The 23,473-nt window shown below is 43.1% G+C and overlaps 1 protein-coding gene across 1 annotated transcript in view; it reads right to left on the bottom strand.

Annotated features, from left to right (window-relative positions):
- The window catches only part of LARS2 (leucyl-tRNA synthetase 2, mitochondrial), a 294,954-nt gene that overhangs the window by 129,339 nt on the left and 142,142 nt on the right, over positions 1-23,473 (bottom strand). The window contains exon 6 of the mRNA XM_069730157.1: positions 13,611-13,700. Coding sequence (XP_069586258.1) covers positions 13,611-13,700 — 90 coding nt within the window. The remainder of the gene's footprint in view (positions 1-13,610; positions 13,701-23,473) is intronic.

Raw genomic sequence — 23,473 nt, 5'->3', positions numbered from 1 at the left:
TCCATGAGGATGGTTTGAGTGTCTGACGTCCACAGATGGGGGTTGTACTCACAGCCCAACACCGTGCAGGACGCTTGGCATTTGCCACAGAACACCAGGATTAGCAAATTCGCCACTGGAGCGTGGTGCTCTTCACAGATGAGGAGATCCCTCAGGAGACCATCCACCGCCTCATCAGGAGCATGCCCAGGTGTTGTAGGGACATCATACAGGCATGTGGAAGCCACATACACTACTGAGCATCATTTCCTTGCCTTGAGGCATTTCCACTGAAGTTGGATGAGCCTGTAACTTCATTTTCCACTTTGATTTTGAGCATCATTCCAACTCCAGACCTCCGTGGGATATTAGTTGTGATTTATTTGATAATTTTTAGGTTTTAGTGTTCTCAACCAGGGGCGGATTATCAGAGGGTCAATATGGGCAGTAGCCCAGGGCCCAGTGGTCTGGGGGGGCCCTGAGCTACTGCACAGATTGACCCTCTGATAATCATCTGTTTATGTGCCCCCGCCGTACCCGGTGGGCAGAGAGAGGGGGCCCGCATCGGGCCCCTTCTCATCTGCTCACCTGGCCCCTTCCGGCGCTGCGGCGGTTTCCTATTGACGTGCGGGCGCTCGCCCGCACGTCAATAGTTAACAACAGCCGCCAGCCAATTGGAGGCTGGCGGCTGATGTCGGCCGCAGGCGCACACGTCGCCGGCGTCTGACGTCATTGTCAGTCGCCGGCGAGTGTGCTCTGTTGGAGGGAGCTCAGCGCTGGAGCGCGGACAGGTGAGGAGACTTTGTTTTTTTGTTTTTATAACGGTGGAAACACTGAGGGCAATGCTGGAGGACACTGGGGCAGATTGCTGGAGAACACTGGGGCAGATTGCTGGAGGACACTGGGGCAGATTGCTGGAGGACGCTGGGGCAGATTGCTGGAGGACGCTGGTGCAGATTGCTGGAGGACGCTGGGGCAGATTGCTGGAGGACGCTGGGGCAGATTGCTGGAGGACGCTGGGGCAGATTGCTAGAGGACGCTGGGGCAGATTGCTGGAGGACGCTGGGGCAGATTGCGGGAGGACGCTGGGGCAGATTGCTGGAGGACACTGGGGCAGATTGCTGGAGGACGCTGGGGCAGATTGCGGGAGGACGCTGGGGCAGATTGCTGGAGGACGCTGGGGCAGATTGCGGGAGGACGCTGGGGCAGATTGCTGGAGGACGCTGGGGCAGATTGCGGGAGGACGCTGGGGCAGATTGCTGGAGGACGCTGGGGCAGATTGCTGGAGGACGCTGGGGCAGATTGCTGGAGGACGCTGGGGCAGATTGCTGGTGGACGCTGGGGCAGATTGCTGGAGGACGCTGGGGCAGATTGCTGGAGGACGCTGGGGCAATGCTAGAGGACGCTGGGGCAGATTGCTGGAGGAGACTGGGGCAGATTGCTGGAGGACACTGGGGCAGTTTGCTGGAGGACGCTGGGGCAGATTGCTGGAGGACGCTGGGGCAGATTGCTGGAGGACGCTGGGGCAATGCTAGAGGACACTGGGGCATATTGCTGGAGGACACTGGGGCAGATTGCTGGAGGACACTGGGGCAGATTGCTGGAGGACACTGGGGCAGATTGCTGGAGGACACTGGGGCAGATTGCTGGAGGACACTGGGGCAGATTGCTGGAGGACACTGGGGCAGATTGCTGGAGGACGCTGGGGCAATGCTAGAGGACACTGGGGCAGATTGCTGGAGGACACAGGGGCTGTTTGCTGGAGGACGCTGGGGCAGATTGCTGGAGGATGCTGGGGCAGATTGCTGGAGGACGCTGGGGCAGATTGCTGGAGGACGCTGGGGCAGATTGCTGGAGGACGCTGGGGCAGATTGCTGGAGGACGCTGGGGCAATGCTAGAGGACACTGGGGCAGATTGCTGGAGGACACTGGGGCAATGCTAGAGGACACTGGGGCAGATTGCTGGAGGATACTGGGGCAGATTGCTGGAGGACACTTGGGCAGATTGCTGGAGAACACTGGAGCAGATTGCTGGAGGACACTGGGGCAGATTGCTGGAGGACACTGGGGCAGATTGCTGGAGGACACTGGGGCAGATTGCTGGAAGACACTGAGGCAGATTGCTGGAGGACACTGGGGCAGGTTGCTGGAGACACTGGGACAGATTGCTGGAGACACTGGGGGAAATGCTGGACATACTGGGGCAGATTGCTGGACACACTGGTGGTAATATTCTGGACACACTGTCTGGGGGCAATGCTGGACGCACTGAGGCAGATTGCTGGACGCACTGGGGCAGATTGCTGGACACACTGTCTGGGGGCAATATGCTGGACACACTGGGGCAATATGCTGGACATACTGGGGCAGATTGCTGGACACACTGGGGCAGATTGCTGGACACACTGTCTGGGGGCAATGCTGGACACACTGGGGGCAATATGCTGGAGACACTGGGGCAGATTGCTGGACACTGGGGCAATATGCTGGACATACTGAGGCAGATTGCTGGACACACTGGGGGCAGGACTGGAGGCATGGGCAGAATGTAGACACGGGGCATGATTGGAGACACGGGGCAGAATGAAAGACATGGGGCAGGATTGGATCATGGGGCAGGATGGATACGATGGAGACAGATGGGGCAGGATGTGGAGATCATATGGGGTAGAATGGATACTCATGAGGGCAGGATGCGAGAACATATGGCTGGAGCCAGGAATGAGACACACGGGGCCAGGGTGGGGAATATTATTACCATAGGGGCTAATTAAGGGATATTATTACTGCAGTGATGTATTTATTTTATTTTTTGAGTATACTGTTTTAAATGGGGGTCGGTCCTGTTACTGTGCAGAGTGACACTATATCGCCTTTTTTTCTTCATGTGGTGTAATGTAGAAGTTGTGAAAAATTAAGTAATGTGTTCTGCAAGCAGAGCTCGAGATAACTGTGTTATTTCCTGCAGAAACGACTCCTGGCTGGAAGAAATGATGGCGGTCTGTGCTGGATGAAAGATGAAGGACTTCACCTAGAGACGTCACTGGTGAGTCAGTGTTACCTATACACTGACACTATACACTGTATACTATATAGAGGTCCTGTGTATAATACCACCAGTGATCTCTGTATTACCTCTACACAGACACTGCATACTAAGTACAGATCTCCTGTGAATACTGGCACTTATGGTGATAGTATTGTGTTGTTGTTTTTTACTGATCAGTATTGTAGTATTCAGTCACTATGTGGTGGTAATATGTGGTCTGGACATGGTGTTGTGGTATTTGTCCCTTGTATGTGATATTTGGTCACCAAGTGGTGGTAATATGTGGTCTTGACATGGTGCGGTGGTATTTGTTCCTTGTATGTGATATTATTCGATCACTGTGGTTGTAATTTGTGGTCTGGTCATGGTGCGGTGGTATTTGTTCCTTGTATGTGATATTATTGGTCAAAATATACGGTACCTAAATTGTATTGCAGATTTTAACAAATATTTAATAGATTACAGTAGAGTAGGGCCTGGCCATTTTTCTGGAATAATCTGGTTCGGGTATATCATGACCCCCGTCACATGACCCCCGTCACATGACCCCCGTCACATGACCAGGGAGGGCCCACAGTGTCTGAACAGCCCGGGGCCCTGGCTACCCTTAATCCACCCCTGTTCTCAACACATTACACTATGTAATGAATAAAGATTTACAACTGGAATATTTCATTCAGTGATATCTAGCATGTGGGATTTTAGTGTTCTCTTTATTTTTTTGAGCAGTGCATATAAGAATTACAGATACTGATTAATGTGTGTATGTGCTCAAAGTCATACCTGTCAGCTGGCTTTAGAACACTCAGGGGGACTTTAGTAAGGCATCGTGTCCACTGAACTAATCAAGAATGAAGTAATGTCTAAGAAAAGACTAGAATCATAAAACTAATGAATATTGATTAAAGTCCTCCTGATTGAGAAGGACTTAGGGGGTTTTACCAAATTTACATTGACAAGTGATAACTTGTAGATTGTGAGCCCTCGCGGGCAGGGTCCTCTCTCCTCCTGTACCAGTTGTGACTTGTATTGTTCAAGATTATTGTACCTGTTTTTATTATGTATACCCCTCCTCACATATAAAGCGCCATGGAATAAATGGCGCTATAATAATAAATAATAACTTATAAAAGAATGCGCCTTCCGATCAATAAACAGATTTGCTGCTAGTGACTGAGTCTTCACTCACGAGTGGTTTGTCTCCGTGTACACGTAAATCTCTCAGAGATACAATTTGGCAACAGACAATTAAGATGATAACTCATTTAGTGTGACCATAACTGTCCTACTACCGTGATATTTTTATACCCCATCCACCTTTCAGTGTTCTAGGGTTGGGTATTTCTTCTGAGTACTCCAATACATGTTTGGCATGATAGCCATCCAATTCTTTGTTACTTTTAACACATAAGTTAAATGTCTACTTTGAGTCATAGGACAAGGTCAGAATGATTGAGCGTCTTGTGTCAATTTAGTCTATGATGGTTTTATCACTATTGGATGTCTCAATAAAGTACCTGCTAATCAAAGACCTTCACCTATCTGTGCATAAGTTGGTAATGAAATATTTGGTGCATATAGGACATTTGATCACTGGCGAGGGCAACTGGACATTGGTTTTTAATATAAGCAATGAGTTAAACACCGCTGGCACTAATAATGGAGTGGTACTCTGATGGCTCAGATGACAGGAGGAACTCTGCTGGCAGTTGTAATAATTAAATGGCACACAGAGGGGAACACTAATAAGAACATTTACAGTTAGGTCCATATATTTGGACAGAGACAACATTTTTCTAATTTTGGTTAGAGACATTACCACAATGAATTTTAAACAAAACAATTCAGATGCAGTTGAAGTTCAGACTTTCAGCTTTCATTTGAGGGTATCCACATTAAAATTGGATGAAGGGTTTAGGAGTTTCAGCTCCTTAACATGTGCCACCCTGTTTTAAAGGGACCAAAAGTAATTGGACAATTGACTCCAAGGCTATTTCATGGACAGGTGTGGGCAATCCCTTCGTTATGTCATTCTCAGTTAAGCAGATAAAAGGCCTGGAGTTGATTTGAGGAGTGGTGCTTGCAATTGGAAGGTTTTGCTGTGCAGTAAACATGCGGTCAAAGGAGCTCTCCATGCAGGTGAAACAAGCCGTCCTTAAGCTGCGAAAACAGAAAAAAACCATCCGAGAAATTGCTACAATATTAGGAGTGGCAAAATCTACAGTTTAGTATATCCTGAGAAAGAAAGAAAGCACTGGTGAATTCATCAATGCAAAAAGACCTGGCCGTCCACGGAAGACAACAGTGGTGGATGATCGCAGAATAATCTCCATGGTGAAGAGAAACCCCTTCACAACAGCCAACCAAGTGAACAACACTCTCCAGGAGGTAGGCATATCAATATCCAAATCTACCATAAAGAGAAGACTGCATGAAAGTAAATACAGAGGGTTCACTGTACGGTGCAAGCCACTCATAAGCATCAAGAATAAAAAGGCTAGGCTGGACTCTGCTAAAAAACATCTAAAAAAGCCAGCACAGTTCTGGAAGAACATTCTTTGGACAGATGAAACCAAGATCAACCTCTACCAGAATGATGGAAAGAGAAAAGTATGGCGAAGGCGTGGAACAGCTCATAATCCAAAGCATACCACATCATCTGTAAAACACGGCGGAGGCAGTGTGATGGCTTGGGCATGCATGGCTGCCAGTGGCACTGGGTCACTAGTGTTTATTGATGATGTGACACAGGACAGAAGCAGCCGAATTAATTCTGAGGTATTCAGAGACTTACTGTGTGCTCAGATCCAGCCAAATGCAGCCAAACTGATTGGTCGTCTTTTCATACTACAGATGGACAATGACCCAAAACATAAAGCCAAAGCAACCCAGGAGTTTATTAAAGCAAAGAAGTGGAATATTCTTGAATGGCCAAGTCAGTCACCTGATCTCAACCCAACTGAGCAGCATTTCACTTGTTAAAGACTAAACTTCAGACAGAAAAGCCCACAAACAAACAGCAACTGAAAACCACCGCAGTGAAGGCCTGGCAGAGCATCTAAAAGGAGGAAACACAGCGTCTGGGGATGTCCATGAGTTCAACACTTCATTGCCAACAAAGGGTTTTCAACCAAGTACTAAAAATAAACATTTTATTTAAAATTACTGAATCTGTCCAATTACTTTTGGTCCCTTTAAAAACAGGGTGGCACATGTTAAGGAGCTGAAACTCCTAAACCCTTCATCCAATTTTAATGTGGATACCCTCAAATGAAAGCTCAAAGTCTGAACTTCAACTGCATCTGAATTGTTTTGTTTAAAATTCATTGTGGTAATGTCTGTAACCAAAATTAGAAAAATGTTGTCTCTGTCCAAATATATATGGACCGAACTGTAAAATGTCTTCCACAAATGCAGAGGAAAGTAGTGATTGGTTAATACAGGCTTCAGTCACAAGTAGTGTTGAGCGATACCGTCCGATACTTGAAAGTATCGGTATCGGATAGTATCGGCCGATACCCGAAAAATATCGGATATCGCCGATACCGATATCCGATACCAATACAAGTCAATGGGACATCAAGTATCGGAAGGTATCCTCATGGTTCCCAGGGTCTGAAGGAGAGGAAACTCTCCTTCAGGCCCTGGGATCCATAGGGATGTGTAAAATAAAGTACACGCCTGCGTAAGGCAAGATTGCTTTGTGCAGGCATGTATTACAGAGGACAGAGAATGAACTTCAATCCAATATTGCAGCCAGCATGCAGCCAGCGGGTAAGGAAAGGGTGAATCAAACACCCCAAAACCCCGCCTCCATGGCTGAAGATTGTTCCCTCCAAATTCAGGTGACAGTGACCCTTTAATGTTGATCTTATTCCATTAATGTTGTTATTCTTAAAAAAAATAAATAAATAAACTGTAAACTCATTGTCTCCTCCTCTGATCTTTCCTGCCTAAGAAAATTATTCCTGTTTCTTTTTCTTTTTACCTTTCTTCGGGTTTTGAATGCCTAGATCACGTCTTTCTCAACTCTGAATGCTGTTCTTCATTCTTTTCCATCAAAAGCTTTGATTATTGCTCAGATTTTTTTTCAGCGCCCAGATTTAGGAACACTTGCCTTACTGCTCTCATGAATGTCTCTATTAAATCACAACCCTGCCTCTCAGTGTCTACGAGATTATCATCCATCTTTGACTTGTCGCCTTTTTCCTTTTTTTATAAGGATCTGTATGTTTCCAACTCAATTTACTACCTATATCCTATCCATGTCCGTCACTCTTTTTAACATTGTCTGCCAGGATTCTCTGCCCTAAGCCTCTACAAGCATTGATCTCACCATTATCCATGTATTGCTTTCTCAGTCTGTATTCTTTACAATTCTTACCACTAGTATTAATCCCATTTGTCTTTCTTCTTTAATCTGCCCTCTACGGATTCGCTCCCGTGAACTGCTGTGCCCTTTCACTCTTGCAGTCAATCCCTTCAGTGTTTGGCTCTAATTATTTCTTTCTACCAGTAGTGACTATATAATGTGGAGCTGTACAACGTACAATGCATTATACTGGGTAATATTCTCCTCTCCTCTCATTCTGATCCTATGGCATGGACTGATTGTCCATGTAAAATGTTTAGGGGTATCGGCTCATTAGCCATCGGGTAGACAAACCTGGGTTTCTGCCTTGGATGTGGCATTTACCGGGTAATTCCTGATTATAGATCCATTTTGCCCATTCTTTCATCTGGATAGGATTTCTGAGGTGCCCCATGAGCCGTTCAGTGACTGATATATCTTATATATATTTTGCATATGTGTTTATAAATTATAATTATTATTATATTTTTCTGTTCAAGGTAAAATATTGAGGTTGATGTTACATACCCAGGATGGTGACAGATGTGTGTTTACTTTTTAATTATGTTTTAAATTTGGAGTACAAATAAAGTGGATTTTTCATATTATCGTAATTGCTATGGTGTGCATAATTTCAGTAGTATTTATTTTCTTCTCATGTCCATTGTTGTTTTTCTACTGATTGCACCCTGGCCTCCATATCCTTTACATGGCGGTGTGCCTTGTTTCTTACATTACATTATCATTCAAAAATGTATAATTCTATATAATAATATAATGGATGATGATTAGATGTTTCCTTTGTCTGTACATAGAAAATAAAGTGTATTGTGCCAACTACTGCTCATTTAGCGCCCTGCGTGGGCCCACCAGGTGATTCACCTTTTCCCCTGTGGGCCAGTCAGATCCTGGTTGTGGGATCATCTCACCCCAGCTGCTAAATGACAGTTTACTCCCAATACACAATAATAGGAAGAAAGCTGCCAATTTACAGTGGGTGGGAAGCTAGAATATCATGGACACTAAGGCGACAAGACACCAGAAGGCAAGAAATAAAATGTACAATTCTAAAAAAATACACACCAGGAAAAACACAGAAATATGCTCATGTGTCACTACCTTACGCTTCCTTTAAAGAGAACAGACGAAAAGGTGACAACAGATTTTTTTTTAACCCCTTTACAACTTATGAACTGTGTCCATCATAAGTTGACTCCCTGCGTTGGTGCGGGCTCGCACGCCGAGCCATGCATATGGCTGTCATCTTCCTCTAACAGCTGTGGGTGGAGCAAAGCTCAGCCGCATGGCTGCTACCCGGTTGAATGCCACTGTCAAATCTTTTAATGCGCCGTTCTATCCCCTCATCGATGTTCCCATGTCGCGCTGATGTGTTGCTATGACAGTCAGAGGTCTGCTGAAGACCCCTGTGTCTGTCATCACTTTACTCTTGAGAAAGTCAGCCTGTGGTTGGCGTTTATAGCAGACCATGATTTCTGCTATACCCAGCAATGTTGTGGTTATATGCAGCAATCAAACGATCGCAGGTTCAAGTCTCCTAAGGGGACTAACAAATACAATGGAAAGTTAAAAAAAAGTTTTAAAAAATATGTTTAAAAATTAAGAAATAAAATATATATATATATATATATATATATATATATATATAAATTCACTCACCTTTTCCACGATTAAACATTAAGAAATAAAAAAATACATATTTGGTATCACTGCATTTGTAAAAGTCTGATCTATCAAAATATAAAATAAATTAGCCCAATTGGTAAACGGTCTAACGAGAAAAAGGATCAAAGCGCCACAATTGCAGTTTTTCAGCCACATTAAACAGAAAAAAATGTACAGGCGATCAAAACATTGTATAAACCCCAAAATCATATAAATTAAAACGGGAAAAAAGATTTTCTTCGAGGTGCAAGAAAAAAAGCCCTCACTTAGCCCCATATCCTGAAAATTGAAAATGTTATGGCTCTCAGAAAGTGGCAACCCAAGCAAAGTTTGGTATCTGCATAATTGTAAAATCATATTTCCAGGTCAATTGTACAGGAAAATCTGTCCTGCGCAAGCGCAGTCTGTTCTACATTTCGGTGATCACTCTGATCCAATACCATTCATTCTATGTGCTCGTGTTCAATTACTATCTGTTCCCTGAGCTCGCGCTTGCGCGTTGTTTATCAAATAACAATCAGTAAAACACCACACCTTTTCCATATCTCCGGACCACTTGTGCCTGCACATTAATTATTGTCTAACAACTTTCTTTATAGTGATTGTATGCGCAAGCGCAGATCCTATTTCCGGATGCAAGTACTGCTCTAACTGAAGCGTCTCTCTGTACCTGGTAACTAATTTACAATTCCTCATTTAATCAGTTCATCATTTACATCTGTGCACAGGTGACTCAACTGAACACTATTATTCGTTCTACCCCTGAGGAAGCCACATAGCGGTGGCGATACCTGTAGGATCTTTCCCTCATCTTATTTTAGCCTTGTTACACAGGTTTCTTATCTTGTGATTTAGTTGTCCTATACTTATGTCCTATATTTATGTGTCGGACTCTGTCAGCATCGTTGGCATTTACTATTGCTTCATTTTTTGCTTGAGGCTATTTGCGCATCACTATTACCTGTTGATAACTGTGCATTATGAAACTATTATTCTTTATTTATATTTTTCTTTGATAAAGTATAGTTCTTTTAAGGCATCTATATCAATCTGTCTAGTACAATTTGTGAGTGATACTTTTTTCTGGTATTATCCCTTTATTGAATTCTGGGTATATATTACTCTATTTGTTTGATCCATGTATGCATTTGATTTCTTTGACCACAAATTTATATTATAATAAGGTTGTGTAATTGTCTATTTAGGCTTTATTGAATATCCTGTGAATTAGTAGAAACACCTCATCAATGCATTTATAGTCCATTGACTTTTTTATTCTACATGTTTTTACATTTTTGTGTCTAAATTTTGTCATATGTAATAAAAAATGTTTATATGATGATCCCAATGCATTTTGTATACTTTTCTTTGACATTTTTTACTATACAATCAATGCTGTAGATACCAAAAAACAATTGCATAATTGCCCTTTTTTTTGTTATTTTGCCATGCTTTGAATTTTTTCCCAGTGCATCGTTTTATAAAATAGATGGTGTCATTCAAAAGTGCAACTCGTCCTGCAAAAAACAAGCCCCCAGATGGCTATATCGATGGAAAAGTAAAATACGGTAGTTACGGCTCTTGGAATAAGGCGAGAGAACAAAATACACACAGAAACGATAAATTACCCAGTATTTTGATTTAAAAAATAAATACAAGCTATCAATATTACCATGATACCATTTTTTTCTTTTGAACATGTTTTGTCCTATCACAACCAAAGGTGATAAACACCCTGTATATTTCCCAGAGGATGTATCACTCTGTATCCTATATCCTCATATGCAACCATTTTTTCCTTGCTCAAATGCAAATAAAATGAAAAAAAAAAAGACAGGAACCTGAGTAAATATCTCTTACGTTTACATCTCCTCCATGGTAACAGACAACAAACAAACATTTGTGTAGTCTGAACCTGCAGTCATTCCCGAATCTGTCACCTTCCTCTTGCTAACCTACTGACTGCGATAGCAAGACCCTGGAGAAAGATGAAAGGGAGAGGTGCAGACTATGGTGACTTATGTGTCCTACTGTGAACTGAAACCTTTTGCTTTTTTGCTTTTGCAAAATAGCCTTGTAATGGTAAAATAAAAAATAGCCACAATAAAGTTTGCAAACTTGGGAGATGGGAGGTTATACTTTACTTTGATAGGGTTAAATGGTACAGTTCACCTACAGTGTTTATCCAAAGACATGCAGGCCCTCCAGATTAGGTGAAATATGTCTTCCTAACCCTAAGTATTGCTATTTCCAGAAAAAGCGTACTAATAACATGTGATATGATATATTTCAATAAACATGCCTCCATCACACCTATCCTCAAAAAGACCTCTCTTGACCCATCCTCTGTATCTAACTATCGCCCTATATCACTTCTCCCTTATGCCTCCAAACTACTGGAACAACACGTTTACCTTGAACTGTCCTCCCATCTCTCTTCTTGCTCCCTCTTTGACCGCTTACAATCTGGCTTCCAGTCACACCATTCCACTGAAACTGCCCTAACTAAGGTCACCAATGACCTCTTAACCGCCAAGAGCAAGCGACACTACTCTGTCCTCCTCCTCCTTGACCTGTCGGCTGCCTTTGACACAGTTGACCATTCCCTATTATTACAGACCCTCTCATCCCTTGGCATCACAGACTTGGCCCTATCCTGGATCTCATCATACCTAACAGACCGGACATTCAGCGTCTCCCACTCACACACCACCTCCTCACCTCGTCCCCTATCTGTCGGAGTCCCGCAAGGTTCAGTCCTATGGCCCCTGCTCTTCTCCATTTACACCTTTGGCCTGGGACAGCTCATAGAATCTCATGGCTTTCAGTATCACCTCTATGCTGATGACACACAGATCCACATCTCTGGACCAGATATCACCTCCCTACTAACCAGAATCCCTCAATGTCTGTCCACTATTTCATCCTTCTTCTCCGCTAGATTTCTGAAACTTAACATGGACAAAACAGAATTCATCATCTTTCCCCCATCTCACGCGACCCCCCCAACGAACCTATCCATTACAGTAAATAGCTGCCCATTCTCCTCAGTCCCACAAGCTCGCTGCCTCGGGGTAATCCTTGATGCTGATCTCTCCTTCAAACCACATATACAAGCCCTTTCCACTTCCTGCCGACTTCAACTCAAAAATAATTCACGAATCCGTTCATTACTCAACCAAGAATCTGCAAAAACCCTAGTCCATGCCCTCATCATCTCTCGCCTTGACTACTGCAACCTCCTGCTCTGTGGCCTCCCCTTTAACACTATCGCACCCCTCCAATCTATTCTACACTCTGCTGCCCGACTTATCCACCTGTCCCCCCGCTATTCCCCGGCCTCTCCCCTCTGTCAATCCCTTCACTGGCTCCCCATTGCCCAGAGACTCCAGTACAAAACCCTAATCATGACGTACAAAGCCATCCACAACCTGTCTCCTCCATACATCTGTGACCTCGTCTCCCGGTACTTACCTACACGCAACCTCCGATCCTCACAAGATCTCCTTCTCTACTCCCCTCTTATCTCCTCTTCCCACAATCGTATACAAGATTTCTTCAAAAAGAACCTGAAGACCTACCTCTTCAGACAAGCCTACAACCTGCAGTAACCACCGATCGACCAAACCGCTGCATGACCAGCTCTATCCTCACCTACTGTATTCTCACCCATCCCTTGTAGATTGTGAGCCTTCGTGGGCAGGGTCCTCACTCCTCCTGTACCAGTTATGACTTGTATTGTTTAAGATTATTGTACTTGTTTTTACTATGTATACCCCTCCTCACATGTAAAGCGCCATGGGATAAATGGCGCTATAACAATAAATAATAACAATAATAATAATAATCCTGGCTTCTCTTGAATGTGTTCAATGACTCAACCATCATAACATTGAGTGGTAGAGAATTCTATATGTTACAATGAAGAACCCCCCTCTATGATCATGGTGACTCCTTATTTCTTTTAGATGTAGAGAATGCCAAATTGATATGGTTACCCACCGAGGTGTAATGTCATACTTGCTCTTTTTATAAAGGGTACCCAAGGGCCACTTGGTAAACGGCTTGTCCAGTGAAAACAAGTTAATCACTTTTGCACCGGATAGCTGATAACTTGTTGATCCGTGGTTATCCAACCACTACGACCAGCATCAATTGGCAAAACAGGCAATTTTTAAGTCCTGGTAGCGAACTTTCAACAATGTTACAAAACAGAGAGGAAAGTCGGATACCTGACTATTGCTTCATTCATTCTCCATTGGGTTTCCGGAAAAAGCTGAGGCGCTGCTCGACATCTCCATAGAGAGTGAATGGAGTGCTGGTCATACATGTGCACTGGCGCTGCATTCTTACAGGGAAAAAAAGTTCTCCATTCCACCAATCAGTGTGGATCGTGACGGCTCGACCCCCAATTATCAACAAGTTACAGATCCTATGAGTAGGTGATAACTAGTTTTCACTGGACACCCCTTTAAATGATCTGGTACGTTATTATTTGACCATTAAAATTAAACGAGGAACAGTAAGTGATGTGCAGATGTTAATTACCTCTTTCTGGTAAACGAGTCCAGCTTCATACATCTTCACAAACAAATATTGTGTCCATTTATAATACTCAGGAGAACAAGTGCTGATTTCCTAGAAAGACAAAAATGTGGTAATTAATAATAGTATACAGACGCCTGTAAAAACATCACATATTTTACAGAATTTACACCTAAAATAAAAAATAAGATGTAAATAGAAGATAAACTTTTTCTTACATGAAGACACTAAAGGTACCGTCACACTTAGCGACGCTGCAGCGATACCGACAACGATCCGGATCGCTGCAGCGTCGCTGTTTGGTCGCTGGAGAGCTGTCACACAGACAGCTCTCCAGCGACCAACGATCCCGAGGTCCCCGGTAACCAGGGTAAACATTGGGTAACTAAGCGCAGGGCCGCGCTTAGTAACCCGATGTTTACCCTGGTTACCAGCGTAAAAAAACAAACAGTACATACTTACATTCAGCTGTCTGTCCCTTGCCGTCTGGTTCCTGCACTGACTGCTGGCCGTAAAGTGAAAGTGAAAGCACAGCACAGCGGTGAGTCACACAGCGGTGACTCACCGCTGTGGCTGTGCTCTGCTTTCACTTTACGGCCAGCAGTCAGTGCAGGAACCAGACGGCAAGGGACAGACAGCTGAATGTAAGTATGTACTGTTTGTTTTTTTACGCTGGTAACCAGGGTAAACATCGGGTTACTAAGCGCGGCCCTGCGCTTAGTTACCCGATGTTTACCCTGGTTACCAGTGAAGACATCGCTGAATCGGTGTCACACACGCCGATTCAGCGATGTCTGCGGGGAGTCCAGCGACGAAATAAAGTTCTGGACTTTCTTCCCCGACCAGCGACAGCACAGAAGGGCCTGATCGTTGCTGCCTGTCACACTGGACGATATCGCTAGCGAGGACGCTGCAACGTCACGGATCGCTAGCGATATCGTCTAGTGTGACGGTACCTTAAGAAACCAATTAATAATTGTGGTTTCTCCAGCTTTCTTGTGTAATTTTCTCTTTATCAGTCAATTTACTATTTATTCTCTAATAGAAGGTGGCCCGAATCTAACATATCAGGTATTCTAGAATATGTAGGTAGTATATAGCACAGGCTACGTACTATATTGCACAGTGACGTAGTATATAACACAACTGACGTAGTATATAACACAACTGACGTAGTATATAACATATAACACGTAGTATATTACAGAGCTACGCAGTATGACACAGCCACGTAGTATATAACATAGCCACGTAGTGTATTGTACAGGTATGTAGTATATTGGTCAGCCACGTAGTATATAGCAGAGCCACGTAGTATATAGCAGAGCCACGTAGTATATAGCAGAGCCACGTAGTATATAGCAGAGCCACGTAGTATATAGCAGAGCCACATACTATATTGTAGAGCCACGTAGTATATTGCACAGGCACGTAGTATATTGCACAGCCACGTAGTATATAACACAGTCACGTAGTGTATTGCAAAGCTACGTAGTGTATTGCACAGCTATGTAGTATATTGGTCAGCGACATAGTATACAGCAGAGCCACGTAGTATATAACATAGCCACGTAGTATATTGTAGAGGCACGTAATATATTGCATAGCTACGTAGTATATTGCACAGCAACGTAGTATATTGGACAGTCACTTTGTATATTGCACCGTCACGTTGTATATTGCCCAGCTACATAGTATATAGCAGAGAGATGTAGTATATAACAGAGCCCACACAGTATGTAACACAGCCCAGATAGTATATAACAATGTGGGCACTATATGCGTGGTTAAAAAAGACTTAAAATAAAAAATAAACATACACTCACCTTCCGAAGGCCCCTTGAAGTCCTGGCGCCTGTGTGCGGTGCACGCGGCAGCTTCCGGTCCCAGGGTTGGTATGAGCGCAGGACCTATGATGACGTCGCGGTCACATGACCATGACATCACGGCAGGTCCTTCTCGCATAGCATCCTTGGCATCGGAACCTGCCGCTTGCACTGCCGAGGATAGCGCGCGACGTCGGAAAGTGAGAATAACCTTTTTTTTTATTATTATTTGTAACATTAGATCTTTTTACTATTGATGCTGCATACACAGCATCAATAGTAAAAAGTTGGTCACACATGGTTAATAGCGTTACCGGCGTGTGTTACCCGCGGCGTAATGCGGTCCATTACCGCTGGCATGTGAGCAGTGACTGGAGGGGAGTATGCGGGTGCCGGGCACTGATTGCAGAGACTAATCGGACTGTGGCCATCGCTGATTGGTGGCGGCAGCCATGACAGGCAGCTGGCAAGACCAATCAGCGACGCGGGATTTCCGTTACGGAAGTTGCAGACAGACAGACAAACGGATGGAAGTACACCTTAGACAATTATATATATAGATGAGATTTGCACCATTGTTTGTGTGGTCTTTATTTTTTCTTTCCTTATCCAGATGTTTTAGACACATTAAAAAAAATGCGACTTTTACCAACTGTTGAATCTCACTCCAGTCCCCGCCTGAAGAAAAAGGTTTTCTGGAGGAATTCTGAATTTTACACACTTTTAGACAAATGTGCGACTTTTTAAAGGATTTTCTACTCTTGGTGTTGAGAAGACGGAAGAAAAAAACCGTTTAAGTAAAAAATAAAGACTATTTTTTATTTTGGGCCAAATTCATAAGCATCATTTTGAAAAACTTGGCACAAAAACATCAGCAAATACCACAAGACAAAAAAAAAACAGGACAAGTGACATTAAAAAAAGCACAATTGATGATTCTGTCCCTTAAGGTTCATACCGGTCAGCATTAATAAAATCGGGCTGATGTTGTTCCTGAAAAGTTGGACGAGTGTCATGCAAATGCTAGGCGATTTTCATTCGAGTACAATGCGATTTTTCTCACCTAGCATCTGTCTGACATCCGAATTACGTGTATGCAATGCGATTTTAACATTAGCTTTTACATAGAGTAATTTTCTATGCCATTTAAAGATAACTTTCAACGTAAATATTCTTCAATACATATATAGCTGGATAGATAATAGAAAGAAATATGTGAGTGACATATATAATTAGTACAGTGCATGTGTAGCTTACTGTGCATGTACAGTACAGACCAAAAAAACGTATAGGGTTAGGATCCCTTAGCGTTTGGGTTTGTGTTAGGGTTATGATCCCTTAGGGTTAGGATCCCTTAGCGTTTGGGTTTGTGTTGGGGTTAGGATCCCTTAGGGTTAGGGTTAGGATCCCTTAGCGTTTGGGTTTGTGTTAGGGTTAGGATCCCTTAGGGTTAGGATCCCTTAGCGTTTGGGTTTGTGTTAGGGTTATGGTTATGATCCCTTAGGGATAGGGTTAGGATCCCTTAGCGTTTAGGTTTGTGTTAGGGTTAGGATCCCTTAGTGTTTGGGTTTGTGTTAGGGTTAGGATCCCTTAGCGTTTGGGTTTGTGTTAGGGTTAGGATCCCTTAGGGTTAGGGTTAGGATCCCTTAGCGTTTGGGTTTGTGTTAGGGTTAGGATCCCTTAGCGTTTGGGTTTGTGTTAGGGTTAGGATCCCTTAGCGTTTGGGTTTGTGTTAGGGTTATGATCCCTTAGGGTTAGGATCCCTTAGCGTTTGGGTTTGTGTTGGGGTTAGGATCCCTTAGGGTTAGGGTTAGGATCCCTTAGCGTTTGGGTTTGTGTTAGGGTTAGGATCCCTTAGGGTTAGGATCCCTTAGCGTTTGGGTTTGTGTTAGGGTTATGGTTATGATCCCTTAGGGATAGGGTTAGGATCCCTTAGCGTTTAGGTTTGTGTTAGGGTTAGGATCCCTTAGTGTTTGGGTTTGTGTTAGGGTTAGGATCCCTTAGCGTTTGGGTTTGTGTTAGGGTTAGGATCCCTTAGGGTTAGGATCCCTTAGCGTTTGGGTTTGTGTTAGGGTTAGGATCCCTTAGCGTTTGGGTTTGTGTTAGGGTTAGGATCCCTTAGCGTTTGGGTTTGTGTTAGGGTTAGGATCCCTTAGCGTTTGGGTTTGTGTTAGGGTTAGGATCCCTTAGCGTTTGGGTTTGTGTTAGGATCCCTTAGGGTTAGGGTTAGGATCCCTTAGGGTTAGGGTTTGGGTTAGGATCCCTTAGGTTTAGGGTTTGGGTTAGGATCCCTTAGGGTTAGGGTTAGGATCCCTAGGGTTACTAGGGATCCTAACCCTAACCCTAGCTATTTCTGTTTATAGTGGGTTTTCTTGTTGATTTTGATGATTGGCAGCTGTCACACACTTCTCATCATGCGTTTCAAAAACGCAAATGCAGGAAAAAACGCATGTTATCGCGTCAAAACGCCGCGTTTGTATTAAAACATGCAAAAACGCTTGCGTCTAAAAAACGCAGCGTTTAAATGCGTTTTTGCACCAAATGCGTTTGCGTTTAAAACGCTGCGTTTTTAAACGCAAATGTGAAACCAGCCTAACATGTTTTCCATTGTTTCTGCGGCAGCTTTGCCAGCCACACTTTTTTTTCATAGTGGCAGCTTTTAAGCGGAAGTAGCCTGAATAATTGTCAGGTCAGTTCTTTTAGCTGCTTCACAGTTTTCAAAGCCTGAAGTGGTTAAAATAAGTCACAAAATACATTTACACAGAAAGTCGTTTTGACACTACTGTTCTTTTTGTCATGTTCAGGCTGGTTCCAGGCAGAATCCATGTGAAAAGGATGTTTGTGCACAAAACTGTACAGGACCCTTGGGGGTGTCCTCCACTTTTATTGAGTTTTGAGTGGAAAATGTACCTAGTTAAGCAGAAAAATGGAAGCATGGGGAAGTATCACTACATGACTAAGCAATCTTACCATCCTAAACTTTGAGAAATCTGTTTGAGTCTACTGTGGACACTGTATTGGAAGAAATGTTGCCTTCCTCAAAACAAATATAAGATGAGTGGTAAAAATCTTCTTAGAACTTTAGGAAGAAGGCATGTTGGGCGCATGATTGTCACAAAGGCTGAGGGCAAGGTAGCCAACAGAACTCCAATAGATTGGCTAATGACTGGAACATTGTGGAAAGGATGGTCGGGAAGCTGAGTCAATACCAAGAGGTCACAAACCTCTTGGTATTGACTCAAGAGCACAAGATAAGTGATTACACAAGCAGACATCAAGAAAAAGGTGTCATATTATAAACCCATTAGCTAATTTCAAGTGTGTAAAACTACCAGGTTTAGCTCAACTTATCACTGTCAACTTAAGGCCCCTTCACATTAAGCGACGCTGCAGCGATACCGACAACGATCCGGATCGCTGCAGCGTCGCTGTTTGGTCGCTGGAGAGCTGTCACACAGACAGCTCTCCAGCGACCAACGATCCCAAAATCCCCGGGTAACCAGGGTAAACATTGGGTTACTAAGCGCAGGGCCGCGCTTAGTAACCCAATGTTTACCCTGGTTACCAGCGTAAAAGTAAAAAAAAAAAAACACTACATACTTACCTACCGCTGTCTGTCCCCGGCGCTCTGCTTCTCTGCACTCCTCCTGTACTGGCTGTGAGCACAGCGGCCGGAAAGCAGAGCGGTGACGTCACCGCTCTGCTTTCCGGCTGACCGACGCTCACAGCCAGTACAGGAGGAGTGCAGAGCACAGCGCCGGGGACAGACAGCGGTAGGTAAGTTATGTAGTGTTTTTTTTTTTTACTTTTACGCAGGTAACCAGGGTAAACATCGGGTTACTAAGCGCGGCACTGCGCTTAGTTACCCGATGTTTACCCTGGTTACCAGTGAAGACATCGCTGGATCGGTGTCACACACGCCGATCCAGCGATGTCCACGGGAGATCCAGCGACGAAATAAAGTTCTGGACTTTGTTCAGCGACCAACGATCTCCCAGCAGGGGCCTGATCGTTGGTCGCTGTCACACATAACGATTTCCTTAACGATATCGTTGCTACGTCACAAAAAGCAACGATATCGTTATGTGTGAAGGTACCTTAAATGCTGGGAACGCCGCTCAGATCTCATAGAGGAAGGTTAATTAGATAATTTAAGAGTTAACTCCCAAGATCCCTGTCTCGGCAGCACCATAGTTGCAGAACTAGAAAAACTGATGCACTACACTGTGAAGCAGCCACATCTACAGCGAAGGTGCGGCGCCATCTCTCAATAAAAGCAGAAAAAATACAGAAGCGGATGCAACAATATTTTTATATTTTCACAGGAAAAAGTTGTAATCCACAACCTGAAAAGGTATCTAACAATTACTGAAGGAGAGAGAATAGTTCTCTATATGATTTGAAAGGAGTCCGTATTGGGAGACTTATTCAACACATGACAGAGCAGAATGAACCTGGTATATTTGTGTTAGTATAGAGGAGACTGGGGAACGAGACAGATGGAAAAGCCAACTCTTTGTCACACTGTCATGGTTCCAATGGGCAAGAAAAATGTGAAATGAATCATTTAAGGGACTTCACAACTTCTGCTGATTCTGCTGATGGGAACTAAACTGTGATACACATCATGGCCATGAACTCTAATTACAGATATTATCCAAACTATAATACAAAATTCTTCAAAACTCTGGGGACCAAATTTAAATGTGCTCATCTTAATTCCTCTACACATTTCTGATGAACAAAGCATGTGATTTCTGTTTTTCACTGGAAAAAAATATAAGATGAGATTATGTTTGCAGCTACATAAATATGGCCAAGGTTATTGATGGAATTTAAAGTAATAATCGAAATAAAAAAAATAAAAAAAAGTCCAATGATCCTAAGAATAAAGAAGACACAGAACTGTCTTTAAGTTTTCTCAGCCAGTGATGCAGGACCAATTTAGTTGAAAAGAGCCACACTTATTATACAGTGGGTCAACTGGGCATTGCTGTACAGCGAAAAAGCAGTGCACTAGGTGCAGTTATGTTTCCAACAATTCTATTGGTTTTATAACATTTTAAAGGATAGGGAAATAGGATATAGGAAAAGGGGCAGTAGGAAAGGAATATAAAATAATGGGAAGGAAAGGGACAAGTATACTTGGGCAAGAAGGAAAAGGGACAAGAAATAAAAAGAAACCTCTATAAAAGTAGGGGAGAGACAAGCGTACATACACTTCCGTAGGTTTACACATAGTTAAGTCTTGCTTAGTATTTTAGCACCTAGAAATAAAATCAATAATAATAGAAAACCTACAAAATTACATATTAATGTAGTATACAAAAATGCAAAACCTACTATAAAATATAAAGTAGTATTTGAAATATATGAGAGCTTTACACATCTGGGAACACCTGTAGGGGACCCTAAGAATAGTTGGAGGGAAAGTTCGGCTCAATAAAAACAATATAATAATAATAATCTTTATTTTTATATAGCGCTAACATATTCCGCAGCGCTTTACAGTTTGCACACATTATCATTGCTGTCCCCGACGGGCTCACAATCTAAATTCCCTATCAGTATGTCTTTGGAATATGAAGTGGACCAGGAAACCTCTTGGATATTTAAATTATTTAAGCTAAATATTTAAGTCTGTTTTTTTTCGGGTATGATAGTAGATGTACTCCATGTGAATATTTTTCTGCCCAATGATGACAGAAGTATTCTAGGAGTGATACCTTTATTGGCTAACCAGAAAATAATATGTTTGCATGCTTTCTCAAGATGTACTCCAGGGATGTAAGGTACCCAAATAAAGTCCATTCTTTCCTCCAGAGAAGAGATGGCAATTAGTTTTGATGCGCATTTCACTTGTAAGGTGGAATTTTGGGTCCAGTGATAAGATCTTCCGGCATGCAGAAGCTCACGTGTAGTTTGGTAAAATGATTTCCGTTTTTGCAGATTGGCCCTAGAAAGGTCATTAAAAAAGTTATTTTATTGTACGCGATGGGAGTTTTTTTTAATCCCTTGTTAGGATCAGAAGATTATTTCTTACCCAACTAGGGTAGAAGAACACAATAACATCTATCGCTATGTCCATTGGGAGAGAGTGGCCTGTAGATTCTGAAAGCCTTCTCGATCAAATTTTTTCCCCCTTTAATTTTAGGTAATAAATGAGATATCATAGTAGAAATATAGTCTTTTAGTCGAGAGGGCTGGACCGATTTCGGAACTCTGATTTTTAAGTTGTTTTATTTTTTAGATCTTCGTAATTAGCCAAGCAATCTTTAAAAGAAACAATGTCTTTTTGAATCTTTTCCAGAGAATCCGGAAATGTAGAAAGGCTTTGAACGCCACCAAAAGGCAGAGTCTCATGATTTTTCTGTGCCTTATCTGATATTTTTGTAAAATGAAGAGAATATCCAGGACCTTAAGAGTGTTTGAAGTAGTATCTTTAACTATAAAATATAGTGCATCTTTAACCCCTTTCTGACATGGGACGTACTATCCCGTCGAGGTGGGGTGGGCCCCCATGACCACGGACGGGATAGTACGTCCAGCGCGATCGGCGGCGCTCACGGGGGGAGCGCTACCGATCGCGGCCGGGTGTCAGCTGTTTATCGCAGCTGACATCCGGCACTATGTGCCAGGAGCGGTCACGGACCGCCCCCGGCACATTAACCCCTGGCACACCGCGATCAAAGATGATCGCGATGTGCCGGCGGTATAGGGAAGCTTCCCGCAGGGAGGGGGCTCCCTGAGGGCTTCCCTGAGCCCCCCGCAGCAACGCGATGTGATCGCGTTGCTGCGAGGGTCTCACCTCCCTCCCTGCTTCCTCCAGCCCCGGATCCAAGATGGCCGCGGATCCGGGTCCTGCAGGGAGGGAGGTGGCTTCACAGAGCCTGCTTAGAGCAGGCACTGTGAAGGCTGCAGGGCTGCATGTCAGATCAGTGATCTGACAGAGTGCTGTGCACACTGTCAGATCACTGATCTGTGATGTCCCCCCCTGGGACAATGTAAAAAAGTTAAAAAAAAATTTTCAAAATGTGTAAAAAAAAATATTCCTAAATAATGAAAAAAAAAAAAATATTATTCCCCTAAATACATTTCTTTATCTAAATAAAAAAAAAAACAATAAAAGTACACATATTTAGTATCGCCGCGTCCGTAACGACCCGACCTATAAAACTGGCCCACTAGTTAACCCCTTCAGTAAACACCGTAAGAAAAAAAAAAAAAACGAGGCAAAAAACAACGCTCTATTATCATACCGCCGAACAAAAAGTGGAATAACACGCGATCAAAAAGACAGATATAAATAACCATGATACCGCTGAAAGCGTCATCTTGTCCGGCAAAAAACGAGCCGCCATACAGCATCATCAGCAAAAAAAAAAAAAAAAGTTATAGTCCTGAGAATAAAGCGATGCAAAAATAATTATTTTTTCTATAAAAGTTTTTATCGTATAAAAGCGCCAAAACATAAAAAAATGATATAAATGAGGTGTCGCTGTAATCGTACTGACCCGAAGAATAAAACTGCTTTATCAATTTTACCAAACGCGGAACGGTATAAACGCCTCCCCCAAAAGAAATTCATGAATAGCTGGTTTTTGGTCATTCTGCCTCGCAAAAATCGGAATAAAAAGCGATCAAAAAATGTAACGTGCCCGAAAATGTTACCAATAAAAACGTCAACTCGTTCCGCAAAAAACAAGACCTCACATGACTCTGTGAACCAAAATATGGAAAAATTATAGCTCTCAAAATGTGGTAACGCAAAAAATATTTTTTGCAATAAAAAGCGTCTTTCAGTGTGTGACGGCTGCCAATCATAAAAATCCGCTAAAAAACCCGCTATAAAAGTAAATCAAACCCCCCTTCATCACCCCCTTAGTTAGGGAAAAATTAAAAAAATTTATTTATTTCCATTTTTCCATTAGGGTTAGGGCTAGGGCTAGGGTTAGGGCTAGGGTTAGGGTTTGGGCTAGGGTTAGGGCTAGGGTTAAGGCTACAGTTAGGGTTGGGGCTAAAGTTAGGGTTAGGGCTATG

The sequence above is a fragment of the Ranitomeya imitator genome, chromosome 6 (assembly GCF_032444005.1).
Source record: "Ranitomeya imitator isolate aRanImi1 chromosome 6, aRanImi1.pri, whole genome shotgun sequence".
Lineage (NCBI taxonomy): Eukaryota > Metazoa > Chordata > Amphibia > Anura > Dendrobatidae > Ranitomeya > Ranitomeya imitator.
This window is presented reverse-complemented; position numbering and strand designations above follow the sequence as displayed.